The sequence below is a fragment of the Cornus florida genome, unplaced genomic scaffold, assembly GCF_030987335.1.
Source record: "Cornus florida cultivar Cherokee Brave unplaced genomic scaffold, ASM3098733v1 CherokeeBrave_3.0.0_Hap2_Chr10, whole genome shotgun sequence".
In the NCBI taxonomy this organism is placed as follows: domain Eukaryota; kingdom Viridiplantae; phylum Streptophyta; class Magnoliopsida; order Cornales; family Cornaceae; genus Cornus; species Cornus florida.
Genome location: NW_026775580.1, coordinates 104,790,506 through 104,806,576, shown reverse-complemented (window position 1 = coordinate 104,806,576; position 16,071 = coordinate 104,790,506). Strand labels below are relative to the sequence as shown.

Sequence of the window (16,071 nt, the reverse complement as noted above, 5' to 3'; positions counted from 1 at the left end):
ATATCCTCCATTAGATTTGCATAAATATATCTTTAATTATTGAAATTAATTGTTTAAATAAAAATCTAAAGTACACATTTTTAAAAAAAAATTAAGTTTTCTTAATTTTTATTGAGTATATTGCATGAAAAAGAAGGTATAAATATACTGTACGAAAAAAGAAGTTATCTTTTATGGTAAAAAAGTTTAAATCTAGTATTATTAAATTCTATTATAAACAGTAAATTTGAAATAGTCTAACTAATATTTAGATTAGATAATGAAAATACTTTAATAAGAAATGAAAATTTTAATGAAGAAGAGTAAAATAATCTTTTGAAATGAGTCTTTTCTTAATTGCAACAAATCTTTAATTCTAAGGTGGGAGAGTTATTTGCAAAAGGGCATAAGTTCAGTTTTTTTTTTCACTTTTAGTCGCACTTTTAATCGATAGTAAAATAATCATTTGACATGAGTTTATCCTTAATTGCATAAATTTCTCTACCAATATACTTCTTTTCCTGTAGGTTATTTCATTAGTAGAGAAGTACGGCAGAAGAAAGCGACTCCGAGGCTACCATGATGCTCTGCTTAGGTTTTTCTGACTGCACACACAATTTTTTTTTACCCATGGGAGCTCCAATTAAAATCAGGATAGGTTACAACCGACTTCTTTTCCTTCCTTTGAGAGAGATGATCACCCACATATATATTTTAACATGTTCAGCTCTATGCTACACAAAGCCCACCCAAAACTAGGGTTGAGCTTATGATGTTAGCCAAAAGACTAGTTTCACGCGACTTGAGAGATTTAACCAAACACATGCATGGCATGAGGCAGGTGGTTTGTGCTAACATGTAGTATTATAGTACATATTTAATCTCTGCTTTATAAAGGTGGGTCTGCCTATCTGGTTTTTTTTTTAAAGGTTACTGATTTTCAATTACAGTTAACACGTTGTCCATGTTTTTATCTACTGAGAAGGTTGGAGTTGGATATGCGGGCAAGGCCTTTCTGGTTCTCCTCTTGTCCACAGATGCTTAAGATCACCTCTCTTCCTTCCCAATGTCAAAAACGTCCCTGGCATTGTTGAACAAATAATGTTAGTAGCAGCAGAAATTACTGTAATATGTACTATATCAAATGTCGGGCTCTTAATAGGTCACCGAGAAGTAACTTTGGATAAAAATTCTACTCCTTGGGATCATCGGTAGAATGTTTTTGAATGTACTCTGTTTCAGTAAGGGGGCAAAAATGATTGCCACACTCACTACTGCAGGAGTGTGAACAAATAGCCCTTTAATCACTAAAAAGTACTTACTACTGTTCCAAACTTCTAATAGAGAAGTGATGAATCAATAAGCCTGCTAGGAGAATCATATATATATATATGTATATATATATATAGTATTATATATTTTCCATTAATGTTTGTTTGATAATCTAAACCTAAATATTCATGATAAGACTACCTACAAGAGCCCCCAAGAAGGCCAGGCACCGTCCCCTTAGCTCTGGCCAGGGGTTACCGCTAATCAAAGGCCTTCGCAACAAGTTATATATTTTCTAGTCATAAACAGATTGATGGCTGCTTGGAGTTGTGTTTTTTTGTGGGTGTGTGAAGGTGCCTTGGTATGCTCTTGTAAATTACCTAGTGTGAAAGGAACAATGTAGAGCAACGCTGGTTGGCCATGTCCATCCATCAAATTCAGAGCCACGTATGTGATGAGGAGACCTGCATTGCAAATTTTCAAGGATTATTGTGAAAGCTAGCTTCCAGTCATAAGAGCAGTAATGCAACGATAAACACGAGGTGCTGTGAAGTTATAGTAATATTTGTGTTATTTTTGGAGACATAATTATTCCACTTCAAACACAACACATTTACATGTAGCTTTTGTAGCTTCATCACAAGGAAAATACACAATCATGGTCAATAAAACCTTGCACATTACTACCCAATATTTTCCCTCTTATCATTCATTTTCTTTTTGCTTCCTCGTCATCCTGCACGTTCTCCTCCTTTGCGTAGTGTGCTTTGATTACAAAATTCCCCCCTCGCTCTCTTCCCACCCTAAACTTGATATACTACTTTTTAGTATAAATTCTAAACCTAAAGTCTCTGATGTAAAAGGGGGGAAAAAAGGTAAGAGAAAAGCAAGGACAACACAGGCACATGCATGCAAGCATATACAACAATCTTTCCCATTTCTAGGTTTATCAGGGTTTCCATGAGATATTCAACATGTATGTTAGAACATGCCTACTATATTTATATAGCACTTTCTCATACCTAAGCCATAGGCAATCATTGCCCACAAGAAGTATCCAGCTCGAAGATTCTTCTTTGACAGCCAATCATACCTGCAAGGACCCAGAAAAATTATTTTGCTTTACTAGCAATTCACTTGCTAGAACAGTGACTTCCTTAAGTAACCTTGTTAAAAAAAAAAAAAAGACATTAAAAGCAAAAGGAAACTCCTCTAGATGCACCAATCAAATTAAAGTTACTGAGCCAGGTATACTGGCATACAGTGGAAGGTTTCATGAAAGGAGTGGGGGAGATTGAAACTAAGGGAGCATGTCAAAAAATATATATAGACCACAATTTGAATCTAGCATATCAACTTATACATGGAGCTGGAACTCAGACCTCAGCGAAAATGCGACTAGCAGTCCAGGTAAGATGATGTCACCAAATCCAATAATGCTGTAACCACCCCAAGGATCATACATTCGTGGGATTTTCAGTAGCATTGGAATGCCATCTTCTCCACTCTTACCACCACGAGCTACCTGTATGGAACACAATGAATTTTGACATTTAGCACATAAATCATAAAAAGATTAATAAAAGCCCTTCTAGTGTACTGGGAAGTTGAGCATTCAGAGAACTACTTACCACTATCATGACACTCTCATGGAACCACCATTTAGAAACAAACACCCAAAAAATGTCATACAGAAATGCACAACTGAGGAGAACAGTTCCAACCTGATCACATCAAGAAAAATAAAGAATTAAGTTAAATACATTAAAATCAGCAGCAAATACTCATCTTAATCACTGACCTTTTCTAGTTTTCAATATGTATATATATATATATATAGGAAGTATTTCAAGCCATTCAACTGCTGTAATAGGCATATATCTTCCCTTATAAGGAAGAGATTAACGTGAACACATATTTTCCATTGACTTATCGAAGAAGGATCACATTGCATATTGGAAACAGTAGTATTACAATATTTCTTAACTAGCTCAAGTTTGTATATAGCAACTCGTCACTCAGAGAGCATATTCAGATCTTAAGAAAACAAGAAACTAAAAAAGGTAGACTACATGCAGACATCAAGATCATTATACTCGCAAACAGTTTTTGGACCAATTCTTACCATGAAAAGCGCAACACCTCTCGCAAGAAATCTCTAGAAGCCACGCTTGAAAGGGTGACATCAGTGGTATTTAACCACTTGGTGCATTAGAAATATTTTTTTATTTTTAAAAATCATCTTGGTAGTTGACCCTAATGAAATGAGGGGAAAAAAAGATAAAAAGTATTTTCTTCTTTTGATGGGTTAACAAAGGAGTGGGATAGCAGCAAGGCTTACAGTCTGTTTTGGTAGCAGGTAAGCAGATCAAAGCATTTTCGTGGTATTTAAGGACAACTTTCTTATAGTGGAACATAGTTGGAATGGCAGGATCTAAATCAGTCAACCCATAGTGTTCTCCCTCAAGAGTAATGCAATAAAACCTGTTTTCCCTATACTAGAAACAAATGAGATACCAAATGAGGGAACTAATCTCACTGTTCAAAGAAATTGTGAACCTACATCCATCAGATAGACAACATCCATTTCAGATATTTTAAATTGTTCAGGATTCATGGAACTTTTTTATTTTTTATTTTGTGCATGAATCTCAGGTCAGCCACTTGAGTACGATAGTATAGGCATGCATTCATTGTTAATTTATTATATAAGTGTGTGCACCTCTTACGCTCCAAGGAGGAGACAAAGCATGCCTGCTCATATATTTTCTCAGCCTTTTATGTGCATATATGTACACACAAAAAAGGAGCTATTCTTGTTCATCTTTCACTAGTACCATTTTTTTTCTTTCATTTTTTTTTATTTTTTATACAAGTTTCACTAGTACCATTGTGTTTGTTGATCATAGATAATAATCCATTTAGAAGCATAGCCTATCTGAAGTGTAAGTCCATCTCATACATAAAGGATCTTATTGTGATAATTAGTTTCTGTTCAATAACTGTGAAGACACCTTATCCTGTGAGCTTTAGGAAGGTGATTTTTGTTGCTATACACATGAACTACTACATATCGGGACCTTTTTTCTTGTGGCTGCTTCATTTAGGAAGCTTTAAACTAATAACTAGATGATGCAAAAGACAAATTGACACCACCACACATTAAGAACTGTGAAATAAATTTCCTGATAATTTGAATTGTGAAAATAGAATTATTGACTATTAAGTATTAGTTACCCCAAATACTGGCGCATCAAAATACTAAAATTTATTAGATTCATAACTTCAAACTTGTATAAATTAATGTGTTATGTGACTTTTATTTTCTTCACAATGTCATTGTAAAACTGTCATAATGAAGCTGATCTACTCTGTGAATATGTACAGTAGCTATTTAATATAATCATATATTCAACTTTCAGTTAATAGAACTAAGCAACAAGAGTTGATATATAGAATTGGATTAATAAATCAAATTATAACAAATTAAGGTTTGAATTTTTTAGTCCTGCTCTCAGCCTGGCTTTAGTTCTCCATAGAATTTGAACCCAAATTCCTGAGACAACAGTCGGTGGTGGGGTGGGACTAGTCGTGAAACTTGGCTGAAATGCAGGCCGGAAAACCTACACTGTTAGATATGTCACAATAGGTCATGAAACCGAGTAACCCTATATCATTCTCCTAAGACGGAAAGAATATGAATGAGGTGGATAAAAAAGCCCATTCCAATATAGGGAAACTGAATTAATCTCTTTGGCATTTGCATTTGACCAGCTAGGAAAACCAGATGTGATCCCTAACTAAATATTTAACTAACAATATTATTTAATTTATTAGGGGTATTTGTAAACCTAAAAAATCATGCTGCAAACTTGATGCTAAGCAAATTATTCAAAAAAACTATATATTTTTACAAAATTTTACAACAGCAGAGAACATTCTAATAATCAAGTGAAATTGCTTTTGATACCACCTAACAAGAAAGAATATCTACTTGCCCCAGGTATTCCATCTGGCTATCATGCATTCAAGAGAATATTCAGTCAGTCACAAGAATTTCTGCAGTATTTATGAATGATGAATCTAAAAAAATTGATAATTTTCTTCCCGATTTTCTTCCAACTTAAAATTCCTAACTAATGTTCAATTAGACGCACACCCTGTCCGGGAAAACATACACAACTGTCCATGCCACAGTAAACCATCTAAACATCAAGCATCGAAAGGAAAATAAAGAACATTCTTCCTAACAATGTTAATATCATTTAGTAACGCCAGTACTTCACAACATATCCACATCTTTAAGTAGGATTTACAGCCATAAATTTGCCAAAAAGTAAACTGCAAGGACTTTTCTAAGACATGAGCCACGCACAAGCTAGCGTATTTACTTCTATTTTTATAGGTACGTGAATTGTATTACCAAAAAATGAAGATATTACGTCAAAGCACGATAAACAGCTGCTTAGAAAGAAAACAACTGTCCTTCAGGAAAAAGAAAAAAGAGTTTACTTCCCTAGCATATTTATTTCCCTGAACAGCAAAAGAAAAATGAGTTTGGACAATCACCTTGAGATTAGGAACACGAATAATCTGCAGAACTGTTATAATCAATGCAATACCCTGATAGAGGAAAGTAAAAATATAGTCAGTTAGGCACTTCCAACCATTTACAAATGTACCCATCAATATACATGAAGATGAATCCCACAAATGTATCATACATTAGAATCTATCTAATTATGAAGAAATAAATGCATTATTGTGAATATATGGGAGGGAGCCTACGGTAGGAGAAGAGGCAAGTTCATAATAGAAGACATTTCTTTCACAAATTTAACTTGTGAATAATTTTTGTATGAATATTTATTTGTATCACCCAATAGATTAAGGGTCAGTTTGGTAGAGTAGAAATGGGAGGAAAGGCAAGGGAAGGTGATGGAGGGGGATTAAAAATGTGTTTGGCAAAAATTGTTGGAAGGAAAGGAAAGGGAAGGGAAGGGTTTGGAGGGTTAACTTGGGCCTTCAACAGTAGATTTCTTAACCTCCCAAAAATGGGAGGAAATGAAGGGAAAGGGAAGGAGAGGCTTGGTGGGTGATTTCAGATGCCAATTTTACCCTCAAGATTGCAGAAAGAGAGAGACCGCCGGTGATTGAAGCTTGGAACGGCGAACCCGAACTGGAACAGCGGCCATGGAAACTGAAAGATATGGGTTTTGGATTTTCTGAACAATCTGAAATGATACACCGATACGGGTTTGAACTTTTGATTCTTGCAAACAGATAGATAAACTGGAAATATATGGGTTTTGAATTTCTGATTCTTGTAGAGAGAGAGAGAGAGAGGCCAAGTTCAGTGTTGAGGAGTTGCAAAGATGGAGAGAGATTGGGGAGGCTGAATTGATTTGCCCTATTTTTTTATTTTTCTTTTCTTATGGCCTCAAGTTAAAGACTTTATATATATATATATATAATATAATATAATATAACAGAGATGGAGGATTGGGGAGGCTGAAATGATTTGCCCTAATTTTTTTTTTTATTTTTTTATTTTTTTGGCAAGTAGATGAAACTATATATATATATATATATATATATATATATATATTTTAAAAAATAAAGGGGTATAATAGTCAATATGTTAAAATAATTCCCTTCCCTTTCTTTTCATTTCTTTTCCCAAACATAATTATTATCCTTTCCTTTCTTTTCCTTCATTAATCAACCAAACGCGATGGAGGTTTAAAATTATCCTTTCCTTCCCTTTCCCTCATAACTAATGTTATCATTCCCCTTCAAACCCATCGTACCAAACAAAGCCTAAATGAAACAAAAGCTAAGCAAATCAAACAAAGTATAAGGCACATTGTCATGGGTTCTTGTTCCACATCAGAACTCGATGGGGAGGGTCTTGGGCATATAAGGTTGGGTGCTAGCACCATCCAACAACTTAAACTTTTGGGTTAGATCGTGAAACACCCGGACCGTGACAAATGGTATCAAAGTAGGCCTAATCCTTGATCTGAAGGAAAGCCAAGCGCCCACCCAGAGGTGTCCGGCTCGTTAGTAGGTGGCCCGCTATTAAGGTGGATGGGTAGGTAGGGTGAACCAACCGCAACGAGGGCATTGCGGGTTTGGGTGCAGGAGAATGTCATGAGTACTTATCCCACATTGGATCCGGATGGGGAGGGTCTTGGGCATATAAGGTTGGACCTAGTAGTTTAAGCTTTTGGGTCGGATCGTGAAACACCCGGCTTGTGACAACATGCTCACTTTTCTGGAGGCAACAAAAATATGATGGACCCAAAAATGCAATTTGTTGCAGTACAAATACAAATGAAGAAATGGGTAACGTGTTGAAAATTAAGTGAAATCATAAAATAATAAATAAATAAAAAGAAGCTCCCTTGCTGCTTTTATTAAAACAAACTGTTGGGGCAGCGATAACGCGCGAACAATAAGGATCCAATAAAAGCTAACAAATCAATCACACACAAACACAAGATACATAGTTTAGCCAAAATCGGCCTACGTTCATGGATGAGAAGAGATTCCACTATGATTTGTAGGGATATTACACAATGACCAACACCACCACTCCACGAGCCTATTTCCTCGCTATCAGAGTCACTGGTGTTTTTCCTACTCTACAAACCCGTATACTACCCATCAACTCTCTCATGAGACTACATCTCTCACAATCTCACAAGTCTCAACCCAAAGCCTATGTATCTATTTATAGAGTTAACCAGGTCCTTATTGGATAAGGATTACAATTTCTTAGAGGCCAAGACTTGTCAAACAAGAAATTCCCCAATAAAATACAACTCTAAAATAGAAACATAATTAGAATAGAATTTTGAGACACAAATCCCAACAATCACCACCTTGGCTCAAATTCCATTCAACCAATCATCACTTCCCGGCATTGATCAGGACAATTTTTTTTGCAGCTTCAATGTTGACGATCCTCCTGCAGAACTCTAATTGTCCATACTCTACGCTACTCAATCAATCAAACCTTCAAGGCTCCACCTTGACCACTCGAGCTCCATTCCATGTAACCAAGTTGATTGACTCCACGTGCAACTGAAACCCATTATAGCACATGTTGAGACTCCTTGTGTTTTCTAGATCTCCTTCACCTTTGGCTCTGATACCAATTTGTTTGGCAGCGATAACGTGCGTACAATGAGGATCCGATAAAAGCCAACAAATCAATCACACATAAACACAAGATATACATGGTTCAACCAAAACCCGCTAACGTCCATGGATGAAAAGAGATTTCACCACTCCACGAGCCTATTTCCTTGCTATCAGCATCACTGATGTTTTTCCTACTCTATCAACCCGTGTACTACCTCTACCCATCAACTCTCCCATGAGACAACATCTCTCTCAATCTCATTCCCAAAGCCTATCTATATATTTATAGAGTTAACCAAACTCAATTCCTTGTTGGACAAAGATTATAATTTCTTAGAGACCAAGACTTGCCAAACAAGAAATTCCCAAATAGAATACAACTTTAAAATAGAAAGATAATTAGAATAGGAATTTGAGACACAAATCCCGACACAAACATTCCAACTTCTCATCCAAACTCCCTTCACATCTCCCATAGTTTGATAGGTATAAATAATCACCTGATTTCTTGCAAGTTACAAGTTGAACTTATGCTGCCTGGAAAGTCAACTTGGATCCTGGACATATATGAAATCATTTTACTTTGGAAAGTATTGTACTATAGGCAATCGACTGATGTGTCTCCATTACTTGCATATGAATTCCTTTTTCCTATATAAACAGTAAAAAAAAAGCATATATTTCTTCCCAAATACTATCATTATAGATAGCAGTTCCAGTTTGATACTGGCTTAAAAGAATTTGCCGATTAGGATTGTTGGAAGATAATAAAGGATGTTGCATGCAACTGCAAGGGAAGAGGGGGGAGGGGTTGTGATTGCTATAAATATTTAGAACTTCAATAGTCAAAAGAAAAGCATAAAAAACTAAATATAAAATATATATATTCTTACAAGGATATCTTGACCTATCCAAGCAAATGAATCACGGCGGCAAACTGCCCAAACGACAGCAAGTGCTATGCAGCATGGAGAAACAGCAATAGTCAGATATGAGACAGCTCCAAAGAAGGGTAGCTTAACGAACGATTGTGCAGCATGTTCAAACCATCTGAAACTATATTTATTTAATTGTCAGTCCATACTACCAAAAACCTATCTATAGACAAATCACTTGACAACAACTGTAACAAAATGAATATCACAACAATGTAACATGCTAACACTGTTCTTTTTCTATTATATGTCACACAGAAGCTTACATGTAACACTCGTGTTAAAATTTAATAATTTAAGAAAAATAATCCAATGTTTTCAGAACAAGAAATCTACATGTAAACTTAACCAACACTTGATGAGAAATTCAGCATTAAACACTACCGTTGTCCAAAATATTCAGAGAACTCGGGGTGTAGATGTTTGCTAACAGCACACAGAGGATAGACAAATCCATAATTTGATCAAAATATGCGTAAACATCTGAAATGTTTCGTATTCTTTCAACTTATGTCTTGTGGCTAACTCTTCATATATTTACGGTGCCTTAAATAACTTTAATTGCACTTGAAGATTGATCGTATTTTGGGAGAAATAGAAACTTTACTTCAAACTGAAAGCAAATCAATAAAACCAACTGTTAATGAAAATGATTAGGGGTAGCAATAATTGACATGGCGCGCTAACATGACATGTGCCAAGTGATTTTGGTTTTGGCTTAATCGTATTCTGGTCGACAGACTAATTAAACGCGCCATGTTCGTGTTTGATTCATCAACCCATTTACAGCTTGATTAGACCTGTTTAACTAAATGTGTTGCATTCATGTAAGAAATTATCCATTTAAAAGCGTGTTCTATCCATGTTAGAAATGAAAATTTTAATTAAACATGTTGCGTCATGTCAGTTTTAATTCATTATTAAACAGGTTACGCAAAGCATGTCGTATTACATGTCTAACAATCGTGTTGTGTTTGTGTCAAGGTTCCTTGACAAGAATAATAATTGTGTTTTGTTATTGTCAATCGATATAACTGACCATGCCACGACACCCATAAATACGACATGAAAACATGAAATGCCCCTAGTTAGCATATAGCTACCATAGAAATAGGCTTCATTAAAGAAGAAAGTACTATTTTCTTTGTCGGAAACATATGTTTTCCTCTTTAACAGCTAAACATTACAATAAACATGCCAAAAAATCAAGAGTACACATACCTTGATAACAAAGCCACCAAACAAGTTTGCAGACCCTGTAAGTGCAACAAGACTATGAGTTTCAGCATTTAATTTAAAAGAATGTGAAATTTTTTTTTGATGCAAACTAAGTTCACCAGTTCATGCCTTGATCCTATGGCTGTAATCCAGATAACTCTCTAATACACTGGCATGGTCATACAGATAAAATTTTCTAAAAGCGCAAAATGCTTAGGCCTTGTCTCATTCAAATACAAGTACAAGAGAAAACACCTTGACACGCAAACCTTTTAGGTGCATCCTCAAAGTGAGAGCTTTACATATTTATCAAAAAAAAAAAACAATGAGAGCTTTACATGAGTCAAATCCAAATTTACCGTTTAATAACATAATCAGTAGATTAAGTGCTTATCCAATTAAGTATATTTAATAACGCAATTTGAATATGTGAATTTTAAGGTGGCAATGAAATCACTTATCACTGAAAAGCTGAACATTTCCAATCCAATATTCTCAATTTGAAATTACCACTTAAACTTCCACGTTTCCTACACTTTAAATTCAGCTCTTGAAATTTTCAGTTTTATCATACAGTACCTCACTCCACGTTCAAGGCATGCACTTATTTTAACCACCGACAGTTTGTGCCAGTGTTTCTTACTTTTATAGATTTTTTTGTCTTACATACTTGCAGTTTTAAAATTTTTCTCAAGGCTCTATCTTTAGATTGGAAGTTGACATATTGTGTGTTCCTATTTAATGTTTGAAACTTTCCTCTGCAGAGAGCTAAAGTATTGAAGACAACGGCCCATGAAGAATTATATAGACATTGTAGAAGTTCTTGCAGATTATAATTATACTAATATAATTTTACCTGTTGATTTATTATTTATACACAGAGAATAAATACTTTATTTTCCTGGATAAATACTTTAGCAATAAGAATTTGTTAATTACTAATACAGCCCTGCATTTATTGTTTTTCTCTTCAATAATATAAAAACTGAAGAATAGTGAACGTTGTGCTCCCACATTTGAAGGTGCTTGAGACTATTGTTTCAGACCTTTGGTACTGACACATAAATAAAAATAAAAAAGTACAGGTCCACCTGTGTAACAAGGAAATATCCATGGCTGTCCAATATATCCAGAATGATGACCTCCAGACACAATCACGTGGGTGCAGATTTAGATTTGGTTTCAATTCCCAAAACAGGTAAGAAATATCTAAGATAGCAGGTGAAAAGCAGAAAAAAGGTTCTTATTTCAAAAATAGGATTTAGTAGCTAACATGTCTCTCAAGTGGCATAAGAAAGACTGGGAAAGAAAATCTCCTTACATTGGTCAGCATACACTCATGCTTCTAAGCATAAAACGTAATGTTTAGAGAAAGAATGCACAAATAAAAGTTGGTCAACAACTAAGACTTTGGAACAATCCACCAAGAAAAGAGTTTTTTAGAATTGTGAGTTGTAGCAACAAAATTTTGCAAGAAAATTGGATAAGTTCAATAGATGCACATGTTTATGAAAGGGGAGGCATTAATGCTAGGAAAGGATGAACAAACCCTTATTCTGCCATTACTAGGTATACTCCTGAATTCAGTAAGTCTAAGACTGGTTTATCCACACTTATTAGCAATGGAGATCCAATTCAAGTTTATGTACAATGTCAAGTACTGGTCACTATGCATGATACAAAATCTAGTAATATGAAGGACAGACGCACCTCTACCCCGCCAATGCAGAATAGAACCACCAAAATTTCAATGAACCAGCGTGACATTAGCTTGTAAAGCATAACCAAGAAACATGAAGCAACCACAACGAAAAGAATTGCTGATGTCGTATTAATGTCCACCACGCCAGTAGAACCAGTGCCATCTGTAGTTAAAAGATCATTTGATGCATCCTACAAAAACAACATCAATCAATATATCAAATGAAAGAAGCATTGATGTCCGGCAAGTATTCTTTTTTTTTTTTTTTTTCCGATAAGTAAAGATATATTAGAAAGCGTTCAAAAGGGGATCACGTCCCAAGAGCTGTACAGAAGTCAGAAACAAGAAACGAGGAAAAGACCTATGGTCCCAAAGAACCCATAAAGTCCACCAATTCATCTATAGATGAGTAATTTCTCCCCCAACCCCAAAGTATTCATGCTCCACATATGAGAAGAACCTTTTTGAAATATTAAATTTAGGGTAATATCCACAAATAAGTAACCTTTAAAAGCTTATCCTGCTCAATAGCTGCTTCTCTAGCACTCCATGCAGACCAATAAGATGCACCTAAGATGGTACCAACAGCCATAAGCCATAAAAACACTTCAGCTACGTCAACCAGCGGACGCTTTGGAGAGTATAGCTGCACAGAAACTGATGGAAGGGGCTGTATCAGTAAAAATAAATGCAAAGAAAGTAAACATATGCGGACAGAATATAGATCGGAACCTGAGATCGGAACTGTCTTTTAAAGCATCAGAAGAATTTTACTCAAATGTGATATTGACTTAGATTTATATAATCAGAATCATTTAGAAACTATGTAGAGTAAGGCTTACCAGCGGATTTGTTCCTAATACTTTCTTCCAAGCTTGCACCAGCATCTTGTGGGAGCATGACGGCAGGTATTTCTATATCTATATCAGTTTCATTGGCTTCACATACCATCTTAAAAAGTTCTGCAAAATAAATTCCAAATAACACATATCACATAGTCAGAGTAATTTTATTTTCAATGCTTTTAGTGATTTTCATTACGGACAGCCATTACAACAACGGGTTCTTCTACAGCATGTACAGTTGCTTATATTTATAAGACGATATTCAATGTAATAGATCTGATCTCAATTACTCATTCTCTTTTCTGCATAAATAATTTTTTTGATAAGCAAATAATTACTCACATATTTATTTGCATCCTAAATGATAGAATCTTTAACCAGATTTTTTAGTACGAACGAAATGGCCAATTGCAAGAAGTTATAAATAGATTGTTAAAACCATGACAGAAACAGAGGATTGCTCCTGCCTCCACTGTCCCTTCCAAATTGACCTCCCCTTCCTTGTAAATTTGCTTACCAATAGAAACTACACTTTTACTCAAAACAGTTTGCCTCACAACTTTCAGATATCAGTGGTGTTCACTATTTTCATTGTATCAACTATCAAGCAAGGTAAGTATTTGACCATATAGGACACTGCAATGGACCAACAATCTGAAAAGTCATCGAGATAATTATCAAGTGAACGCACATACCTGTACGATTATTTATAATGAGGATGGCTGTAGCACCAGCAGCTTCTGCAACATTTGCCTTGGTTGTGAAACTGCAGTTACCCCGGTGTACCAGGATGACCTCGCCTGTAAGCTACCGACAGGAAGAAACAAGATTTGAAAGAATTAAGCTTTGAACCTAATGAATACATGTTTCACTTGTGAGTGACATGTATCTATGAGTAGAATTTGGGTTGTTCATTTAGGAAGACGAAACAAGGAAACCTTATTTTTGGGTTTGCTGCAACAATCAGGAGGATCTGCAAGGGTAAGTCTGGTGTGGTTAGCATGCTTCTCCTTTGATTCTAATGTAGGTCCAAATCGAGCACCAACCCCAACAAACTCATCACCTTCTACACCATCAACTAAAGTTGGGATTTTTACCTATCAAAGCGAACCGGATTGAACTACAATCAGAAATCGCATTAAGGGTGATAAAGAAAGAGAAAAGACATAAGAAATATTTCCTTCGTCTGAGAACCTAAGAAAGAAAAAAAAAAAAAAAGATCTAGGAAGATGAGGCAAAGAGTCAAAACAACAAGAAAGTTAGATATTCCAAAAAGGGAGGTTATATGCAGCAATTGATTGCCTGCTATACACCAGGGAAAAAAATTAACTACTTGGTCCATAAGTTTCACTTCCGTCATCTAATGCAAAAACATGGCTTCGATGCATACCAATCGATGATTACATGCTTAATGTCACTTAATTTACAAATCTAACAGCAGATTCCGCGCCTGCAAGCAAACAAAAATGTAACTTTTCTACAAATTGAGTGCAAAATATTTGCATTAAGAGTGTCGTATACTTGCAAAATCTCCCCAAAAAAAAGATCACAAAAGGAACAATATTCATTACGCAATCAATGAGCTCAATTTCATAACTGCCAAATAAATTTATGCTATAATCTTCTAAATGATTGAATGTAATTTCATTCCTTCATTGCAATTCTTCTTCAGTTAGTTAAGAATCCTTGCCGGCGTGGATTTCAAATAATTCCTACCGCCTGGTTATTTGAAATCCATATATATAAGGCTCTCAAATAAATATATGCATAGTGTTAAACTTAAACCTAAATAACTCGCTATAAATTTATGCCATGATCTTCTAAATTATTGAATATAATTTTATTCATTTCAAATCCTTCAAAATCAACAAAATGGACACCCAGATCATAATGAACTACTCCTAGTTTCTTCCATTGGGACTGCCGTACCAGCTAAACAATGTAACTTCAAGAAAACAATTTTCAAAAAAAAAAAAAAAAACAAACAAACAAATCAAGTAAACACTACATATATATATGGCAGAGAAATAGGAGGAATTGATGGAAAAAAGATTAGGGTTTTATTACCAGAACGAAGTTGTTCATACAGCCAGGCTTTCTTGGGGCAAGAGGGTCTTGGTGGACTATGTCGCCAGCATAGGCCGGCGAAGAACAGAGGACTGTGAAAAGTACAAACGCAAGAAATAGAACTGTTTTCAGTTCCATGGAAAATTGTGAGGAGTTTCTCTCTCTACGGATCAAGAAAAGGGTCGATTAGGGTTTCTTTTCTTTCAATTGTGAAACGAAAATAACATAGGGACCAAAACGAAGGAAATGGTGGGGAAGATGCTATGTACATACATATATATATCACCTACTACTGTAGCTTTTTCCCACTTCTCTATTCATGAGGTTGCCGTGTTGTAACCGTTGATCTGGTTTTCAACTCTCTAGTTTATGACTTTTACAGCCCACTCGCATCTAGCGCGTGTTTTCACACATACAATTTGTTACAAATTTCTGAAATTAACTTTTGCAAGAGAGATGCGATGATAAAAGGAATATGCCTTGGAGATTGCAACATGACATCTTTCAATATTGTGAAGGACATCATAAACCATGCAATTCCAACACTGACGAAGGCAGGAGCTCATGAGAGCTTCCACATCATAACTTCATGACTCATAACCAGCAAGTATACAATAGTTTGTGTGTGAAATGCTATTAATCCTCTTATATTATAATATATTTATTTATTTATTTATTATATTATATTACAAATATTTGTTAACATCAAATTCATGTGATCCGTTTATAATTTATCTAAATTTTAGGAAATGTTAGTATTATTTAGTGTTATTGTCTTTTTATATCAAGGTGGGCAAAATTATCAATTATAAAACTTGATCAACAAATGAAAATACTAAAAAGGTGTCATTGAGGATCAGATAATGTCAAAATAATAACATTGAACGGATCGATGCGTGTATAA

At 35.1% G+C, this 16,071-nt stretch overlaps 1 protein-coding gene across 1 annotated transcript; it reads right to left on the bottom strand.

The window, feature by feature from the left end:
* Positions 1–789: 789 nt before the first annotated feature.
* Positions 790–15,457, bottom strand: LOC132276660 (signal peptide peptidase-like 4). Its single transcript, XM_059778202.1, has 14 exons — positions 15,168–15,457; positions 14,039–14,197; positions 13,796–13,907; positions 13,098–13,217; positions 12,761–12,912; positions 12,264–12,446; positions 10,557–10,591; positions 9,294–9,456; positions 5,821–5,874; positions 2,883–2,975; positions 2,634–2,776; positions 2,274–2,344; positions 1,632–1,715; positions 790–1,060 (listed from the first exon to the last, which is right to left on the bottom strand). Exons 1-14 carry the CDS (start codon positions 15,303–15,305, stop codon positions 954–956), a joined length of 1,614 nt encoding a protein of 537 aa, XP_059634185.1. The 5' UTR covers positions 15,306–15,457; the 3' UTR covers positions 790–953.
* Between the last annotated feature and the right edge of the window lie 614 nt (positions 15,458–16,071).

Excerpts from the sequence above, each read along its gene's own strand:
- LOC132276660 (XM_059778202.1), bottom strand. The coding sequence starts at position 15,305 with ATGGAACTGAAAACAGTTCTATTTCTTGCGTTTGTACTTTTCACAGTC. Across the intron at positions 13,218-13,795 it reads CATTATAAATAATCGTACAG|AACTTTTTAAGATGGTATGT; the intron begins GTATGTGCGTTC and ends TTTATTTTGCAG. Across the intron at positions 12,913-13,097 it reads TATTAGGAACAAATCCGCTG|TTTCTGTGCAGCTATACTCT; the intron begins GTAAGCCTTACT and ends CCCTTCCATCAG.